General features: G+C 33.0%; 3 protein-coding genes across 3 annotated transcripts; 1 reads left to right on the forward strand and 2 right to left on the reverse strand.

The window, feature by feature from the left end:
* Positions 1-1,604: 1,604 nt before the first annotated feature.
* Positions 1,605-2,512, forward strand: LOC142622286 (late embryogenesis abundant protein At1g64065-like). Its single transcript, XM_075795732.1, has one exon. It carries the CDS (start codon positions 1,731-1,733, stop codon positions 2,376-2,378), a length of 648 nt encoding a protein of 215 aa, XP_075651847.1. The 5' UTR covers positions 1,605-1,730; the 3' UTR covers positions 2,379-2,512.
* A 4,232-nt stretch (positions 2,513-6,744) lies between these two features.
* Positions 6,745-7,823, reverse strand: LOC142607262 (late embryogenesis abundant protein At1g64065-like). Its single transcript, XM_075778693.1, has one exon. It carries the CDS (start codon positions 7,637-7,639, stop codon positions 6,989-6,991), a length of 651 nt encoding a protein of 216 aa, XP_075634808.1. The 5' UTR covers positions 7,640-7,823; the 3' UTR covers positions 6,745-6,988.
* Positions 7,824-12,328: 4,505 nt separating this feature from the next.
* On the reverse strand, positions 12,329-12,895 carry LOC142625125 (late embryogenesis abundant protein At1g64065-like). Its single transcript, XM_075798829.1, has one exon. The coding sequence runs from the start codon at positions 12,893-12,895 to the stop codon at positions 12,329-12,331; it is 567 nt and encodes a 188-aa protein (XP_075654944.1).
* Between the last annotated feature and the right edge of the window lie 4,890 nt (positions 12,896-17,785).

Here is a 17,785-nt window from a genome sequence, read left to right on the forward strand (position 1 = left end):
GTGCGGACTAACCTGTGGGCCTAGAGATCCTAATTGAACAGACTTGTATCAACTAATCAGGCCCAAAGCCCGAACATTTATTTAAGCACTTTTACCCCCCACATTATTTATATTGAACTCCTCGTTTCCTATACAAAATTAATTTACTTAGTACAAAAATTAAAAAACTTAAATGGAACACATGACGCAAAATTTAACTTTATACACTGAAAATTACATAAGAATTGAAGTTGAGAGAACCCACAGTTCAAACCATTAAAAAAAAAAAAAAAAAAAAAAAAAAAGGTGGTTGAAAGGACAAAAATAGCAGCGTCTTGTAGCCATTTATTGGTATGGATTCATTTTAAGTTGTGTGAGTTTATAGAACTTTTTCAATCCTGTAATTATCTCAATTATGTTTCATCTGTGAACAACATATTGAAAGTCAGATGGATGGAAATAAGTGAGGTAGCAGTTATGTGATACGCCTACAGATAGTTCAAAACTCACTATATGGGTCTCTGGTTGGACTTTAGAAAAGCTTAAGATCAGCAAAAAATTTGTGGATAATATATGAAGGAAGGGCTATGGGTACGTAAATGGTGTGGGAAAATTTATATAGGAAATTTCAAATATGAATAACTATATAGTGAGCTTTAGGACTAGTCAAAAATTTCATTATACCGGACAAATTCGATTTTTAACTTGGAGTAAACACGGGTCAAACAAACCCAACCTGAAGCCTTTTTTTTTAACTTTTTTTTATATGATAATGGAATGCGTAGGGCTATAGGTAAATGGTGTGGGAAAATTTATATGGCAAATAGTAAATTTCAAATTTGAATATTTCTAGCACTAGATCTACTATTAACACTGAATAGATTGGAGTGCAATTCATATTAAATATTTATTTATTCTTCTTTACTTAATATATTATGTTTTATTTTTAAAATTTTATCTTTTCGTTATCTTTCTAGGTAATATAAATTTATTATTACCTTACAATTTACATACAACAGGAACAAGTGCACTTAAAAGACGGGTTCTCTTTCTCAAAAAAAGTAAAGACGGATTCTTTATCTAATATTTAGTGTTTTTTTTTTCTTTTATGATGATAATATCAATAGTGAACTTTGAGACTAATTGTATATTTAACTTCTATTTTTGAGAATTTTGTTATTTTTGGCGGTTAGTCTTTTTTCTGTTTTTATTAATTTTACATGTGAAAAAATCCAGGTTACCCATAACCCGACCCGACTAATCCGGTTTGCTAGGTCTGCATTTCATGGTTACTATGTAAAGAGTGCTACATGCCGTATGTTGTTCCCTTAATTAAAAAGACCTAGACTTCAAATTTGTCCTGTAGAAGCAGAACGACACGTCTTCTAGCAAAAAGGACAGAACCGTGTCCTCTTTCAAATTGCTAGACCATCTAGAGTCTAGACCATCTAGAAGTCAAATGTAACAACCAACACGCGTTTTATGACTAAAAGAAAAAGAAAAATTTACCTTGTTAAGTAACCTTAACCAGGAAGCAGTCAACCCATAATTCACTCCATCGCATACATTGTCCTAACCTATATATAGCAGACATGTCTCCCTACAATTTCCACACACACGAAAAAAGAAAAAAAACAACAACAACAACAACAATTCCTTTTCATTTTAAATTCCTGTCACAAAAGGGAACTATAACACAAAGAGACAGAAAAACACTCTTGATAGTTCACTGTTTCCAAGAGAATTAGAAAATGGCACAAACAAACCAACAAGTGTTCCCCTTGGGACCAGAAAGTAAGGAGCCTAGAAGTGATGAAGAGTCTGGCTCTCAAACATCTGCGGAGGAGCTCAAGCGAAAGAAAAGGATCAAGTTGGCCATATATATTGCTGCTTTTGCTGTGTTTCAAACCATAGTCATCTTAGTTTTTGCACTCATTGTAATGCGTGTTAAGACTCCAAAAGTCAGGTTGGGCAAGGATGTTACATTCCACAACGTGACCACTGGTAACTCAACATCACCTTCCTTCGATATAAACGTCACAACCCAATTGAGGGTTAAGAATGCAAACTTTGGTCCTTACAAATATGATAGCACCGTTGCCACATTCATGTACAAGGGTGTGACTGTGGGGCAAGTCACAATTCCTAAGGGTAAGACGGGGCTACGTTCGACCAAAAAAGTTGTTGTCACACTAAATGTGAATTCAAAGGACTTGCCAAGTTCTGCCAATCTTGCAAGTGCCTTAGAAAGCGGGTTGTTGATGCTAAACAGCCATGCCAAGCTTAGTGGGAAAGTGGAATTGATGTTTATAATGAAGAAGAAGAAGTCTGTCGAAATGAACTGCACCATGACTATCAATTTGTCATCAAAGGAGATCCACTCTATGATTTGCGAGTGACCATAAAGCTGTTTATCTTCCTTAATTACTTTTATTTTTCAGATTCATTGTAGCTGGATTTTTTTTTTTTTGGTTGTTCATATTATATTTTTTTAAGCAATAAATTTGTTAGATCTCAATTTAACTCGCTAGTGCACTCCCCCCACCCGCCCTGGCCTCCACCTAACAGACTAAAAGAAAGAATGAAATGCTAAGAAAAATATGTGCTCTTACTTACAAAATGGTTATCTACAAATATTACGACCTATTTACAAATGTAGTTGTCTTATAAGAAGACAAACTAAAAATAAAAAATAAAAAGAATCTTTCATACAAAAATAAGTCCTAGATTATTTTATTGGAATATTATATATATACACACACACTAGCTTCATCGTGCAGAGAGCTCTTTTTTTTTAAAGTTTAATGCCATAAATTTTTAATTTGAATTTGTGAGATTACATGGGAAAGGATTTTTAAGAAGCTAAAAATTAGAATTTTGAAAATGAGTAAACTGTTTGATTTAGTACGTGCTAATTTTTAGAAAAAAAATTCTTTGGTAATTTTTTTTTTGAATTACAATTTAACCCTTTTTTAAGGAATAAAGATTATGTAATTATAAGTACTTGTGAGATGGGAGGCAAGAGTTAAGGTTCAAATCTCTGGAAGAGAGTTCTTCACACATATACACTTAAATTAAGCTAGAGTAAATTTTGATCTTGTATAACCAAAAAAAAAAAAAACTAATTAGATTTGAGCATTTTTGAAGTCATAACTAATTTTCTAAATCTACTTAATATATATATATATATATATATATAATATTAAAGTTATTATAAACTAAATAAAAAATTGCAAATTAACATAGCAATGATTACGATTGGTGTTATTTGAACAACGTATTGAATTTGAATAAACGGCTGCATTACTTTTTTGTGATTGGTGAGTGTTGGAAAAATATAAAAGTAACCGGATGTTTCATCATTTGAGAGGAGAAAGTCCTAAAAATGTAGAGAATATTTAGTTTTTGGAGATTGCATGAAGTGTTCTAACTATAAAACCCCTTTGTCAACAAGCTTAGAGATGAAATCTCCCATGCACACCATCAGTGACACATAGTTTGCATAATTTTTAGGACAAAATTTATAATATCTTTGACATCTCTCAAAACTTATAAATTGAAATTGGCAAAAACTCTAATTGGTATCAAATCAATAACATAATAAATTTATTAAATTCTTAATTATGTTTTTGCTTTTATATTTAAAATTTGACATATGAAGTCTACAAAGTAAAATACTATAAAATATCTTTAACATCACTTTATTAATAAGAAAGAATTACATTTAAAATATTTTATATATATATATATATATATATATATATATAAACTTATGGCAAGACTTAGGTACATTGCTTAATTGTTATTCCTTAGGTTCCCTTCTTAAGATTATGTCATGTGGATTTTTTCTAATGGGATGAGAGTGTATATTTTAATTAAGTAATCATATGACTGAATCTTAAAGAAGAATCTATGGAACAACACTTAAGATACCGTCCTTAAATTTTGTCTTTTTAACTTATTAAGGGAAGAAACATTTTTGCCAAATGTCAAACTAATCGACTATGGACACCACCATTGACCAACTCATGACTACAACTACAGGCAACTAAGCTGAATAATTAGTAGAAACAGCTTGAAAGAATGATGGCACTAGTTCTTTTTTTTTTCTTTTTTCTTTTTTGTTGAGGAACCAGTGATGGCACAAGCTAGTTGTTGGATTTCGGCCTAATTGATTGGAAAGGCTGTAGAAAAGTTAGTGCGCAAATTAAGTGGTCAAACAATTTATTGCAATTGTCCAAAGTGATTCTTGCATTACATGATACGCAATGGATGCCTTTTTCTTTTTTCTTTTTTTTTTGGGAAAACGCAATGGTATGCTTGAAAGCAATTTTGTTGACAAAATCGGAACCAGTTCATACTTCATAATGAAGCCTGCTTATTTTAGGTTTCACATGCAAATATAGTATTTAGCTTCTGTTGACACATGGGCTGCCAGGAGACTTATTTATTTATTTTTGTTAAGTTACTGATTGTTCCAAAAACTTAATTCTAACACTCTCTCTCACTTGTGAGCCTACTCTCCTTAGTAAGTGGGAGCCCAACAAGTGGGAATTTAACATTTTAAATGGGAGGTAGAGTGAAGACAGAGATCGAACTTAGGATCTCCTACTCTGATACCATGTTAAGTTACCGATTGTCCCAAAAACTTAAATTGTTAAGAAAATGGTAAGTTTAATCACTTAATCATAATTCTAATAATTTTTATGAACCGCGGATATATATTGCGGGAAAGTGGACAAAGTTAATTTGCAACTAATTTCTTCGTTGAAGAGCTTATTAGTTAATAATAATAATAATAATAATAATATAGGTGAGTTCTAATTAATTCAATTGGTAAAATTTTTTATAGTGGAATAAAAAATTTAAGGTTCAATCCCTACCAAAACCAAAAACTAATTGGTGTCTTGGTTTAATGATAAAATATTATCATCAGAAGCGGATGCCATAAGTTAAAACTCTTTTAAAAAATATATATATGTGTGTGTGTGTATGTGTATATATATATATATTATTTTTTTTATTAACATTACGCCACTTAAATAACCTTTTGAAAATGGAATGCGAAGAGTCAGGTTTTTCCAAACAGGGCTGGCTGGCGACTTGGCCTCGCGACTTGACTGAGTCGCGAGTTCAAGCCGCAAGCAAACAGAATGACCAGACTGGACTTTTTGTCCTGTAGTGCTCCAGCTGCCATAACTGTTCAACTTCTCTGCACGCTTCACTCGTGTGCATCATTTGGCGGCTTGCAAGCCACAAGCCTCCCGCGATATCCAATCGCGAGTCCTTGCTTTGCTGCACAATCTTTAGCATTTCTTCACACTCTCTCACACACTGCCCTTACATGAATCCCACATAAATATAGGGTTTCTAAATGCTGAATTACAAACAAATTGGCACGGAATTAAGCCAACAAAATGGTTGATAAATTTCAACCTTACAATAACTCTTGTTGTTATGGAGGCACTTGCTTTTGACTGCAATGATGTACCTTGTATCTATATTATTCGGGCTCCAACCGCTTATAATTAATATAATTATTCTCGTATTTTACCACCAAAAAAAAAAAAAAAAACACACACACACACACACACACACTAATCTACTCAATAGTCATTGAGTCAAGCGAGGGGCCAAGTCTCTGTGACTAAGCAGAGAACAAGTTGTGCGGGTGTTCACCCTCGCACTATTTTTTTCTTGACTTTATTTTCTTAATTATTTATTTTACTGATAGGCCAAAAACGTATTGACCCCTTGTGATGGATTAAGTTGATTAATTAGCCAAGTTATTAATCAATCAAATTAACATGCAAGCATGTGGTAGCACAAACAAATCACCAATAAACTAAAGTATGCAGCAGAAAATAAATGACACGGTGATTTGTTTACGAATGGGGAAAACCTACATGGCAAAAATCTCACCGGGTGATTTTAAGGTCGTCACTCCCGAAATTCCACTATTATCACAACAAGCGGTTACAAGTAAAGGAATCCCAAGTACCTTACTAACCTATAATTGAACCCTTATCCCAATACCCAATTGGACTTGTTCTATAGTGACAATTTCTCATTTCAATGCACGGCGCCCAAGTACGTGACTAACCAATTGCACAGATCCCAGTACGCGACTTCAATCACCAACTAGAGAAGATTGTTGGCTGCAAAGTTCTTCAATTCATCCACACAATGAAGATCAAGAAAATGTTTGGTTACAAAACCCTACGGTGCAAAGACACAGCAACTTCGTCACAAAAGAGATGAACTAGAGCAAGAACTTTTTCTCAAATCACAATTTGCATGAACAAAGATTTCTCAATGCTTGTGCAACTTGCGTACTTTTTACAGCCCTTAAAATAATCATTTTATATGTCTAGGGTTAGGATAAAAGAAGGCCTAAAGACACATCCATGGATTAGAATCAAAACAGAACTCAAAATTTGTTTTTCTTAAATCTCGACAGATAGAGGTATCGAGATGCTGTCGAGCAGCTATGGAGCCACGGGGCTGGAACAGCTCTTTAAATCTCGACACATGCTAGTTGTCGAGCTTTAATGAATGTGCACTTTTCAGCTTGTTTCTTGGACAAACTTGATGACTTGTACTCTTGATCTTAAAATATAGTTTCTTGAAGCGTAAAACTCATCCTAAATCTACCCAATTACAAGTAAAGTGCGTTTTGTCAAAGGATTAGCCAATTACATAAAAGAATTATATATGTTCTAAACAAGCGAAACACATATTTCCTAATATTTACAAATGAACACATGGTATGAGATCTTGATCAATATATTATATAAACAACTAAATATCAAATTATTATAAATTCACATGGATTTCACATATATAATAAATAAAGGGGAAAAAAAAACAATAACCAACTATCAATTACTTTTACATAAACCCACAACTTTTTTCTCTTATGTAACGGTCATATTAAAGAGTTGCAGTAAAAAAGGTGTGTCCCACATTGTATTTCTTCTAGCAAAACAGAAGCAGGTTATTTATGTCATCACTCGCAGATCAATTCTTTGAGTGTCTTTGAGGTCGAATCGATAATCATCTTGCAATTCATTTCTGTGGCCTTCTTCTTTTTCATCACAAACATCAATTCAACTTTCCCAGTAAACTTGGCCCGGCCATTCAAAGTCAAGACCCCATTTTTCAAGTCATTTCCAAGACTTGGCGTGGTTTGCAATGCATCTGAATTTAAATCTACCGTGACACTAACTTTTTTGGTGGAACGTAGACCAGCTTTTCCCTTTGGAATGGTAACTTCCCCCACTTTCACGTTCTGGTATGTGAAAATGGCAGTGGTGTCATCATACTTGTAGGGACCAAAATTTGTGTTCTTCACCCTAACTTGGGCTATGAAGGTTATGTTAATGGAAGGTGATGTGTCATTGCCAGTAGTGTTCAACTTGCTGAACGTGACATCAGTGCCCAACCTGACCTTAGGGGTCCTAACACGCATCACAGTGAGAGCAAAGACCAAGATGACAATGGTCTGAAACACAGCAAAAGCAGCAATATATATAGCCAACTTGACCCTTTTCTTTCTCTTGAGCTCCTTGGATTGCAAAGTGTTGGATTCTTCATCACTTCTGGGATTCCCATTTGATGGCGCCAAAGGGTACACTTGCTGATTTGTCTTCTCAGCCATTTTCTTCACTGATTAGAAATTTAATTTGTAAAAGGAAAATATGAAAAATATTTCTCTAGGATAATGTATGAATTGAAAGGAATGGAGTTTTTGGTGGCTGTGGTTGGAGAGATATGTAAGAGACTTATATATATAGTGAAATATGTTTATACATGTTAAGAGTGTTTGGACAGGCTTCCAGGAAAGTGCGATGCAAGTGCCTCAAGTCTTACCTGGTGTTAACATTACTCTATACCTATTACCGAACGCGCATCAGTCGTCACAGGTTGGAATTTCTGACTTCTAGAGGGTCTATTTTTCCCGTCAGCATGACTTTTGCGAATAGCTTTTGAGGTCTTTATTTTTTTGATAATCAGCTTTTGCGGTCTTTATAAAATATGGGGATATTTTTATAATTATAGAAACTTCTATTCTATCCGTTGATTAATGATTAAACGACTTTTTTTTTTATGAAACGGAAAAATATTATTAGATGGTGTTTCTTACATACAACTTGTCACACACAACAAACTTACTCATATTTTGAACTAAAAAGCTAAAAATACAAGATAAGGAGCAAGCCTAGCTATCCAGGCCCAGCTGAGCTTCTTCACTGATTACATTTACAAAATACATACAAAAAATAATAATATAATAATAATAATAATAATAATAATAATAAAGATTATATTTACAAAAGAAAGGAGCCCATGTCCAATATCAAAGTAACCTGAAATGGAATTCGCTAAAGACCATAAAGAGCTTGTCCTATATTTGCTTCTATATTGACCCATACTTTTAGTTTTCCATTAAGTATTGTGGGTTAAAAATATGACAAATCTAACTGTTTATTTACACTATCAAAGTGTTGTAAGTTAAACAAAAAAGGAAAACCTTTCAACATTTGGATTCTTAGAGTAGTTACATCAAGGTTGCTAAAAAATGGGATAGCTTACCTTCATTATTTTTTAAACTAGAATCTTCTTTTATTTTATTGAGAAAATGTCACATCATCCTAAGGGTCATCTAATTGATCATGGCCCATAGCCTGACCTAGAAACCCGACGGCCCACTGGGCTAATGGGCGGCCTGGCCCGTTGTTATTGAGGTTCATGAGTAGCCCAATGGGTCAAGTCATGGGCTAGTTTTTATGCCCACGAGTACCCGATGGGCTAGCCCAGTAGCCCAATCTGTTGCCCAGCCCATTGGCCTAACCCATTGGCCCAGCCTAATAACTCATAATTCATAACAAAAATATATAGGAAGTGTATGAATGATTGATCTCGAGATATTATAGAGCAATTTCTTAAGAAAACTCTCTCAACCACTAAGATACTCAAAGTAATTGTGCTAAACTTAGTTTACTAAATATATATTTTTCTAGAAGTCTAGCAAATTTGAATTAACCATTTGACATTTTTTTTTATTAAAGATAAAATAAAAAACTATTTAAACCCTTAATAAAAAAAATTAAATAGGCTTTCATCAACAAAACAAAAAATTAAATAGATTTGAATGTAAACAAATTTTTAATTAAGTATTAAATTCTTTAATTCTTTCCTTTAAAAAAATCGATTGATTATTCCCTTATAAAAATTGATTCTTTCCTTATAAAAATAATAAAATAATATGCTAATACAAGCCCATGGATAGCTCATTAGGCCCAACCCAATTGCCCAGCTCGCTAAAGAAAAAATGGGCATTACCCATGAGCAGGGTCATGGGCTGAGGTTTTCTCTTTTGGCCTAGCCCGACTCGGCCCGTTAACTAGTTAATAGCCCATTTTGCCTAGCCCATTGTGCCCATGGGCCAGGCCGGCCCATTGACGACCCTTACATCATCCACTAACTAAATAAAAAGTGGAGATTAAAACTCACTACTACTTGTCATTATATATTTAAAACAATAAAAGATGTCTAGTTGAAAAAGTACTGGAGGTAAGCTAAACCCGCTAAAAAATATAGCTTTTAGTAACTCAAACACTACTTTATCTATTTTAACAACCCACTTTATAATATATCCAATATTAAAAGTTTTATATTTTTTACCACTTTATTAAAACATTATTTCTTTATTATTTTTTAATTCTTTTTTATTCTCAATCTGCATCTCTTCCTCTCTCTTTCCTCCTCTCTCTTTCTCTGTGTCTCTCTCTTGTTCCAAACAAAAACAGCTAACCCACCACTCACGGACCATCAAAAAATCAAACCCACTGCAAAACCAAAACCCACTGCCATTGTCCACACTCACTACCACCAGCCACCACCACCCACAACCTTAACCCCAACCACTAAAATCACAAACAAGTCACAAACGCAAACCGAATCACAAAGAAATCACAACCAAATTACAAACTCAAAACCAAAACACAACAAATCGTAAACTCAAACCCACAACCGCCAAACCACTAAGAACAAACAAAATCAAAATCCTATTAAACCCACAAAGCACCACAGTGAGAGAGAGGAAGAGTCAGAGAGAAAGAGAGAGGGAGGGTTGGAGCCAGAGCCACCATGTGAGAGGAGAGAGTTGTGACAAATGTACAAGAGAAGAGAGAAGTGAGAAAGAAGAGAAAAGAGACTTGAGGAAAAAAGAGAGATAAGAAGAGACGTTGGTGGAATAAAAAATTGATTTTTATGTTTAACTTGATGCTACAATAAGCTATTATAGATAACAACTAACTGTAGCTAAAACCTAAAATATTTTCAACCCTTTAGTTTAAAAAACTCAATTTACTTTAGTATTTTTGTACTTGGTTTATATAACCTCTATGATGCATTTAGTTTATCTATTTCCTTCTTGCTTTAGTGTCCCTTTATTGCATCATATGCTTGTTGGACATGCAATTAGTTTTTGCATTGCATTTAATTGCGTATCCAAATGTTCATTTACTCTATAAATGTTCATTGTAGTCATTTCTTAATGACTATTCATGTTTAATCAAGCTATGCTTTATGTTTATAGTTTAATTGGTTTTACTTGATCGCACTTTACTTGTTCTATATACATGCCTTGATATCTACTTGTCTCAAGCTTAATGATGTTATTTGTTATGTGCAAGTGTTATGTGTTACAGGTTATAGGTATATATGGTACAAGTTCTTTACACATTTTAGATTTAGGTGTGAGTGAGTTTTGCCTCTATTCCCAAACTCATGTTTTAAGTTTAGAGTCTGTTTAGGATTTTTTCCATGAAATAGCCAAAGAGGGAGATTGTAAAGTTGTGTTTACAATTATAATTTTGTTGGCTTTAGTTCCTTGAAAAATTTGATTGTATTTTATTCAATCATTTCTCTGTATATTTGTGGGATTTAATGTAAGGGTTGAGTATAAGAGTTTGGTGAAGAATTATGAAGACAGTGAAGTTCGCGACTTGCTCGCAACTGGCACGCAACCACGTGAGAAGAACATGCTAGAAGCTGAACAAACTTATGTCAGGTTGGTTTTTGTGAGTCACTTCACGACTTGGCCAACTAGCGAAGTGACCCGTGAAACTCTCTATCTAGATGATTTTAATTATGCTTTCCTCATTTCTTTACCCACACTATATAAGCCCTCATTACCTACAAAATTTTAAGGAGATTTTTAAAGAGAAAACCCTAGCAACAACTTGAGAGTTAGAGATTGTAAACTCACAATCACCTACACAATTTCTATTAGTTTTCCTCTATTCCTACCTCTCCAATTACAAATCCTTGAGAGATTTTTATCCCAAACACTTACCTCACTCAATTTGAGTGTTAAGAGAAGTTTTGGTGCTTGTAGGAAGCATTGGAAGAAGCCATTGATTGGCAGATGTAATTTGGAGCTAATTACGGAATCCGGATAACTAGTGAAGACAAAACTTGGTGAAGTCCATTGGAAGCTGAAACTCGAAGGGTTCAAGTACATTGGATAAATTAGGCTTGGAATGTCTTTTTGATATTCTTGTACTCCAACTTTATTCAATAGTGGGTCATTTCGGCTTAGAAGGCCATGTAGAGTTTTTTCACCGAGTACTTCGGTTTCTTCTTTGATAACATGTCTCGGTGTTATCTCATTGTTTGCATCTCTTTTCCATTACTCTTTATGCTTTATATTTATTGTTTATTGTATACGCGTATGCTTTAGAGTAGTTCCGGCCTTATTGCGTTACACTTACTCTTATTCTACACTTAATTAAGTAGCGTAAAAGCAATCTAGTCGTTTGTTTAAAATTAGAAGTCTAAACAAGTAATAATGTTTTACCCTATTTTAGCTTTCAGTTTCTTCTACCTTATCCAGATTGGATGCACAAGATTCTCCTCCAATTTCATATTGCATGGACTAGTGTAGTTCATTAGAGAGTATAGATTCTATGCAAATTTTATTTCCATACGGTCAAAGGGCTATATTGATTATTGAGTTATATATGTAACTGTATGTCAAAGTGGGGGCGTGAATTGTGATAAGAATTCAACAGCATTCTCCATCACATTTGGTACGATTTTTATAGTAAGAAAGTAACTTTCCTTCAATTCAAAATGTCAATTAAACCATCATACGAGATAATACAGAGAAGTATTTATAGTGAAATAACATGAAGTTTAGTTTAATAGACTTAAGCTCTATTTATTACAATGAAGAAATAAATTATAAGAAATAAGTAATTAACCCCATACTATATCAACACGAATCCAAGGGCCATTTAAATAATTAAAAAAAGGAAAATATATTCGAGGGCCAGACATGTCATTCGCAATCCAAATTGTGAACAGCCCTGGTTTCCAATTGAATAGTCATTGTGCAGTTCATCTTTGCAGTCTTGCGCTTCTTCATCACCTTCATCAGTGTCACCTTACCTCTCAAACTCGCAAGACCGGTCAGCGTCAAATTCCCTGACTTTAGCTCATTGCTCAGAATTTCACTATCTGTGATCCCAATGGAGCTAATGTCAATTGTGACATTAAACCTCTTGGTCTTCCTAGCATTGGCACGTCCCTTAATAATATCACCATCACCCACTATCACATCCCCATAAGTCACATTAGTAGTGCTATTATCAAACCTGAAATGACCAAAATTCTTATTCTTCACTGCAATTTTAGCAATTAAATTCATGCTGAAGGCAGGAGAGCCTGTTGTATTATACACGAGATTTTGGACCGTCACAGATGTTAGCCTTACGCTTGGAGTTTTGATGCGCATCACTGTCAATGCGAAAACAAGAATTATTATGGTCTGGAACACTACTCCAGCAATGATATATGCATAACATTTCATGTTTTGCATGTTCTTCAATTTCTGAGACTCCAACATGGCTGGATATATGGAGGAATTGGTCTATAATTTCAAGGGCCTAGCTAGGCGGACCCTTTTTATGTTTGTAGTTGGATTGATGTGACGGGTTTGGTTTCTCTTATTATATATAGCAACTTGCATGGGGAGCCAAGGACTTCCACATATCTTTGATATTCATGGACAATGAACATAATTAATGTGCAATTCTTTTCTTACATATTGGGCGTGTTGAATATGAGAATTTTGGTTTTGTCATTTGTCAACAGAGGAGCTTGGACGGTATTAAAAATTGAACAATTAATACTCCAAAAGAGCCTGTGATGTGCAATTTCCCTATGGGTCCAACTCGGCAATCTAGAAACAAGTTCATCTAGATTGCTGAGTTGGACCTATAGGGAAATTTGTTCCTGAAAAAGCCTGTGATTTGAAAGGTGACTCACGCGTCTAACCTCCTAAAGTCCAATTACCACGGCTTAGTCCAAGATTGAAATCAAGTTGGCAAGGCTTTGACAGGTTCCAGTTTCCACCATGGCTGATAAGTTCATATATATGCCAAGACATGAAAACTAAGGGTCGACTTTGACAAACCTTGCTCAAATATCAATCTCCCAATTAATATAAAATATCAGCTTGTTTTTCTGAACTTTTTGTTCGTTTGCTGGTTGATTTACTATTTGTATTGACTTTCTCTCTCACAATTAACATCAAAGCTATATGGAATCTAGTAAAACCATTCATTTCCTTGATACTGACGTGACATTTCACATTTGGAGGACTTAACCCCTTTTTTTTCTTTATTGGTTAAAATTGGAGGATTTTCTGCATTGGTAGTGAAGTTTAACAAGTCAAATTAGGGGAGTTTGAATGTTTGATGTAATAATTGACTAATTGCCCAAATTGTTATTGCGGCCATAAATAAATCAAAATGTTCAAGGATAACTTGCATTCGGCTTAGGGAGACATGTATTTATATTTGCTTCAAGTCAAAGTTTATGCTCAATTATTAAACAAAAAAAAAAAAAACCAACCATAATATGTGTTCGTAAACAAGCTTATGAGTATAATTAAGGCTAGATCTTAATATATGTCTATATGTATATTGTATAAAAATATACTTTTATATGCTTAATATTAGATTGTGTAAGTTTGTAAATAAGTTTAGAAGATAATAAATTATTACTAGTAATTTATTGATAATATATATATATATATATATATATATTCTATTTAATAGTAAAAATGATATATAACTTTACACAATGTAATATTAGTGAATCTAGCTATATAATGTCATAAACAAAAATCATTCTAATTAACTCAAATTATATAATTTCAATTATGATTTAGTAATTAAGTTTTAGAACAAATTTGTGAAGGGGTAGAAAATTATAGATATATTGTTTATTATATATGGGAAAAGAAAAAATTAATCAAGTAACTTGTAAATAAATTCATTTTTTTATAAGAAAATGAACCAATCTTGAATATATAATCTAATTTTTTGAATAGCCTGAACTTGACTCTTGTTCAAAATAAAATTAAATAACAATCCCAAAATTTCAATACTTGGACCAACCGTTACAACCTTACTTGTTATCATGTATAAAATATTCATATAATTGAAAATTTCAAGCCATGCTTCTGTTCAAGTTAAGTCCTTTACGTAATAATAATAATAATAATAATAATAATAATGCCATATACGGTATTTGACAAAGAAATTGGCCTCTCAACTCTCAAGTCTCATCACCATGACTAATCTTACCCGTTGGAAATATCCAATAAAATTGGAATGATAACAGAAAACCTGAAGAGAATTACATTTTAAAGTCTATGCTTAGTAAAATAAATTAAATCTTATAATTTTAAAAGTAACAAATTGAACCTTATATTTACGAAAGTAATAAATTATATATTAAGATTTCAAAAAGTAACAAATTAAACCCCTAATTCATATTAAACTCAAAACACAACACAGTTCCACATAAATGGACTGAGGTTTAATTTTTTACTTTTTAAAATATTGGGATTTAATTTGTTTCTTTTAAAACTATATATATGATTGCACTCCTAAATTATGGGTTTAAAGTCTAATTTACCTAAAATCCTTTAAGAAAATGTTCTCTCTCTCTCTAAACATATTATTAATTACCTTCGACACTTTCTAGCTCAATGCAGATATTTTTAAGTTTTCTCTCTCTCTCAAAACATATTGTTAATTGCCTTTGACACTTTCGAGCTCAATGTAGATTTTTTTAAGTGATCTAGAAAATATTCTTGTACACTATCTGGCCAATTGGACCTCATATATTATATAGATGGGCCTATACGATTTTAAGAGATCTAGTAGAAAAAATGATATTTTTTTTTCAAGAGATCTAGAAAACTATTATCGTTTTCCTTCTTTTTATCAATACCCATGGTTATTCACAAAAAATTAAAAAAAAAAAACAAAACAAAATCAGAAAAACTAAAAACAGTGCAAGCATGATTTTTTGGTAAATAATATATAGTAGTTAAAAATAACTACTTTTACATTATATAATAGTATATAACTAGCTAGGTACAGACCCGCATTTTGTGTGGCAAAATAAAAGATAATTTTTTTTTTATATACAAGATAGAAGTTTTACTTTATCCTAATGTAAGGTGGCATTTGGTACGGGATAATGTTTTAGGATTTCTGAGAATGTTAAAAGATTCCTACTTTTGGTTGCAAATCACACAAGAGAATCAAACGCCCAGGGTATTTGGATTCCCACTTAACCTCCTTCTTTTAGGAATGTGAATTCCCTTTGAAACGGGTAAGTATACAGATTCTTAAGCTTAAAAAAATTACATTTATTATAAATTGACAATTTTACCATTTTTCACTTATCATTTAACCAATGGAGATAAAACATACTTATTAAAAAAATTGGAGATAAAACATAATACAAATCATCGGTATCTATTCCTTTATTTTTATCTCTTCTCACCACAACAATATAAATGCTAAAATAAAATAATATATATCCTATTTGAGATTGGTTATTTGCTAAAATAAAATAAAATATTTATTTTTATTAATAGAACACGATGTTGTGATTTTCATAAAGAACAAGAATTTAAATAGTTATTTTTGTATTATACATCATTTTGAAATGTTGACTATAGTTTTAATGAATTTGTCTTAATTTATAATTTATATTTTGTTTGTTATTATTTATTTAGAGGAATTATTTTTTTTTAAATGATATTGGGTTTATGAATCTAAGGATAGTATGGGAAAAATAAATAATTCCTTTAAGATTACTATGAATAAACTAAATATAGGAATAGTTACATTTCAAAACATCCAGATTGCAAGACATCACATTCTAAGGAATTTAGTTACCAGGGGTAATGTAGATTCCCTTATACCAAACGTCTTTTAAGTATATATGTATGTAAAACTCCTTCTTAGAGACTTAAACCTCGACCCTTGCCCCCCTTCCCCACACTCCACAATCACTTATACTTATGAAATGACCATCACACCAAGGCTAAGTGATTTTCTAAGCTCCAATTAATACTAGACACTTGGCTTCACACACTTAACAGAATTAACATTAATCATCTCTCATTGAACTACATGTTGTGTGACTCAACTCCTCAAGCAAACTGTAAATCGTTTAGCAACACTGAATACTTCACTACTTGACCAAAGTGCTATCTGCAGAATGAATACTATTTGCAGAATGCTAAGTGTTTTATCTGCTATAACTTTACATCCCCCCCCCCCCCAAGCTAAGGGGAGGAACTCCCATTAGATTGGTGAGCAGAGCATGAAATTTGGGAGTAGAAAATCCCTTAGTGAACAAGTCTGCCAACTGATCATGAGTAGAAATAAACTTAACAAGCATGTCTCAATTAAGCACTTTTTCCCTTTATAAAATGAAAATCGACCTCTATATACTTTGTCCTAGAATGCAAAATAGGTTTGGAGGCCAAAGAAAGAGCTGACACATTATCACACCATAAGATTGGGGGATGATGTAAGTAGACCCCCAAATCCTTCAATTGCATTCTTAACCAATAGAGTTCAGCTACTGTAATAGCAAGAGCCCTATATGTTGCCTCTGTGGAAGATCTAGAAATAGTATGTTGTTTCTTAGCTGACCAAGTAATTAGAGAATTGCCCAAGAAAACAATCAATCCTGTAATTGATTTTCTGTCAATAGGGTCTCAAGTCCAATTTGCATCACAATATGCAGACAAAGCAAGTGAGCCTTTTGAAAATGAACCCCCAGATGTAAAGAACCTTTGATGTACCTTAAAATCCTTTTGGCTGGAACAAGATGATGAGAAATGGGCTGACTCATAAATTGACTAGCTTGTTGAACAGCATATAAGAGATCAAGTCTAGTGAAAGTCATTTATTAAAGAGCCCCAACCATACACCTATAGACAGTAGGATCAGGAAAAACTAGACTATTAGCAAGAACTAAGTGATGATTAGATGAACGAGGATTGGAGTAGGCTTTATAATCAAGCATCTTGAACTTGATGAGAAGATCTTGAGCATACTTAGATTGATGAACAAATATACCAGTAAGAGTGTATTCAAATTTCAGGCCAAGAAAATAACTCAAAAGACCAAGATCCTTAAGAGAAAAGGTGGCAATATCATCAACATAAAGAAGAAGATAAACAACACAAGAGGAGTGAATGAGAATAAACAAATTATTGTCTACACCAGAAGCATGAAAACCCAGATGGAACAATTGAGTTGTAAAACTGTCAAACCAAGCTCTTAGAGCCTGCTTAAGACCATAAATGACTCTATGAAGTAGACAAACATGATCAGGTTTAAAATGGTCTCTATAACTAGGAGGTTGACTCATGTACACCTCCTCTTGCAATACACCATACAGAAAGGCAATAGGC

The sequence above is a fragment of the Castanea sativa genome, chromosome 1, assembly GCF_040712315.1.
Source record: "Castanea sativa cultivar Marrone di Chiusa Pesio chromosome 1, ASM4071231v1".
NCBI lineage: Eukaryota > Viridiplantae > Streptophyta > Magnoliopsida > Fagales > Fagaceae > Castanea > Castanea sativa.